The sequence below is a fragment of the Gallus gallus genome, chromosome 22 (genome assembly GCF_016699485.2).
Source record: "Gallus gallus isolate bGalGal1 chromosome 22, bGalGal1.mat.broiler.GRCg7b, whole genome shotgun sequence".
Taxonomy (NCBI): Eukaryota; Metazoa; Chordata; class Aves; order Galliformes; family Phasianidae; genus Gallus; species Gallus gallus.
The window spans coordinates 4,405,654-4,408,286 of record NC_052553.1 but is presented as its reverse complement, the minus strand read 5'-3'; the positions used below and the strand labels follow the sequence as shown (position 1 = coordinate 4,408,286).

Here is a 2,633-nt window from a genome sequence, read left to right as displayed (position 1 = left end):
CCGTCAGCTGGGAGCGGGCGGTGGGGCCCCTTGGAGATGCCGTGGTGCTCACGGAGGACCAGGGGCACCCGGCGCCCACCGACCGGTGCCCCCATCCCGCCACGGCTCCGCTGGGCTGCAGCACCGCAGCGCTGGACTCAGGGGGTGAGTTTGGGGGCTGCGGGGCGTGCGGCAGGCTGTCCGCACCGGGTGGCTGTGGGAAAGCTGGCATTGCCCCACTGGGGATGCCCTTGCTTTTCCAGCAGCCACAGCGAGCGCAGGCATCCCAGAGGACGTGGTTGACACCGACATCGACGATCTGCTCACTTGGATCAGTGGTGAGTCTGTGGTCTGCAGGGGTGGTGGGTTGGGTGTCCGGAGTAGTGGCATTGCCCCCGTGGGGATTTTCTTCCTTTTCCAGACATGACATCCAACGCAGACAACCCGGTCGACAGCGCGGAGATCGATGATATCCTGACGTGGATCAGCAACGGTGAGTTGAGGGGCTGCAGAGCAGGCGGGGATGTCTGCTCCGAGTGGCTGTGGGAAAGCTGGCATTGCTCCCTTGGGGATTTCTTCCTCTTCCCAGAAGGGACACCCAGCTCATACAATCCAGATGACAGCATGGAACTCGACGGTTTGCTCAGCTGGATCGTTGGTGAGTTCCGGGGCCGCAGCGGTGGCGGATGGATGTCCGCGCCGAGTGGCTGTGGGAAGGCTGCCGTCCTGGTTTTGGGGGATGTTCTTTGTTTTGCAGAAGCGTCGAGTCCTCGGGAGGTCCCCCAGCAGGCGTTCCCAGCCGTCCCCAGCAGGCTCAGCACCTCTCCTTTCATCAGAGCCCTCCGTGACCGTCCCAGTGGCAGCAGGGAGCTCAGCGGAGAGGCGCAGGCTGACGCCGGGCCCCTCAGAGAGCCGTTCTCGGGGCAGCCAGCATCCTCTGGGCAGCTCTCTGAGCCGCTGCCCCGCGGGCATCTGATGGAAGAGGCGCGGCAGAGGCAGCCCCGGGTGGTTCTCACCCGCCTGGCACTGCCGACCCCCCTGGCTGCCCCCGCACCTCTGTTGCCCCGCACTGCGTGCCTGATCAAAGAGGTGCGGCAGAGGCAGCCCCGGGTGCTTCTCACCCGCCTGGCACTGCCACCCGGCTGCATCTCCTGCCACGTGCCCCACAACCACCGCGGGGACGGCAGCGAGCCGGCCGAGTGCCCAACGCCCGCATGCACCACCAGGAAAGGCAAGAGCAGAGGGCACGAGCAGCGCACTGGCCGCATCCCAAGCAGAAAGAGGAAGGTGCCGCTGGGCCAGGACGCTCCAGGACAGAAACGCCGGCGCTAGGCGAAGCTGGGTGGGCTCAGCCCGAGCAGGAGCGTCCGCAGAAACTGGCCCACGTGGTGCAGCAGGAGACACGGCCATAGCCAACAAAGACGGCTCCCTGCAGCCCTGGGCTCCTCGCCGGCCCCCGCGGCGCACAGAGAGCAGCGGCAGTGCTCCAGGGGCACCAGCACCGGCCCCAGCCCTACCCCTCCAAACCTGGGCTGTCCACCAACACCACCTTCGACTGTTAAATTATGTTAAAGTGCCTTAAATTATTAAATGTTTTGTATTCACTTTGCTACGCCTCCACGTGCAGTTGCTCCTGCAGCACCAAAGCCCCCCCAGACCCCATTGCCCACCTGCGGGGCTGCACAAAGGGCCGTGTCCCAGGGCTGCCCCCTCCAAAATCCCCTCCCCTCTTCAGTCAGCCCTGGGTGGGAACGTAGGCATGGGGAATGGTTGGGCTGGGATTGCGGGAGAGCTGGGGCGGCTCGGCCTGCAGGAGAGGAGGCTCAGGGGGATCCCAGGCACGACCATCAGTCCCTGCAGGGAGGTGCAGAGAGGACGGAGCCGGGCTGCACCCAGCGGTGCCCAGCAGCAGGACCAGAGGCGCCGGGCACACGCTGCAGCACTGCAGGTTTCCCTGTGTGCCGCCTCTGAGCCCCCACATCGGGTCAGTGCCATCGGATATTTCTGCCAATGATCACAATGCAGGAGATGAGTGCATCCTGGGGAGATCCACCGGGCATCCTAAGGCACGAGGTGCTGCCGGCACTCCTGAGGTTGTTAAGGGGCTGCAGGGAGAACTGCAGGGCTCAGGGCAGTAGCTGGGGGCTCTTGGAGGGACTTTGAGGTGCTGCGCGTTCAGAACTGTGTTTTTTCCTCCCGTTTCACACCGAAGGTGGCAGTTCGGCTCCGTACCTCGAGGTGGCAGCAGGACCCCCAACAACGGCACCGTCCGCTGCCCGGAGCCCCGTGTACGGCTGTGAGAATGATGGAGGCTGTAATAAACGTAGCACATGCACAGGGCTTATGATTACTGTGACACAGGGATGACATATTCATATAGCCTTTCTACTAGATGGCCAGAGAGTATTTCAGTGTTAAAGGGATATGAATCACTGGAGAGTATTTCATCATAGTTTAAGCCTAAGAGGGCACCGTCCTGGAATAGCATACAGAGTGAGCCTTAAGTGTTATTCAGGTTAGAACCCTAAAGCAAAGCAAAACGTAAGAAAACAAACACACAAAACAACAGCCCCTCTCCTCTCCTCTCCTCTCCTCTCCTCTCCTCTCCTCTCCTCTCCTCTCCTCTCCTCTCCTCTCCTCTCCTCTCCTCTCCT

General features: G+C 62.4%; 1 protein-coding gene across 1 annotated transcript; it reads left to right on the top strand.

The window, feature by feature from the left end:
• The first annotated feature begins 470 nt into the window (after positions 1–470).
• Positions 471–1,532, top strand: LOC121107427. The gene is made up of 2 exons (XM_040651601.1): positions 471–637; positions 737–1,532. Exons 1-2 carry the CDS (start codon positions 604–606, stop codon positions 1,309–1,311), a joined length of 609 nt encoding a protein of 202 aa, XP_040507535.1. The 5' UTR covers positions 471–603; the 3' UTR covers positions 1,312–1,532.
• The last annotated feature ends 1,101 nt before the right edge of the window (positions 1,533–2,633 follow it).

Excerpts from the sequence above, each read along its gene's own strand:
- LOC121107427 (XM_040651601.1), top strand. The coding sequence starts at position 604 with ATGGAACTCGACGGTTTGCTCAGCTGGATCGTTG. Across the intron at positions 638-736 it reads TTTGCTCAGCTGGATCGTTG|AAGCGTCGAGTCCTCGGGAG; the intron begins GTGAGTTCCGGG and ends TTTGTTTTGCAG.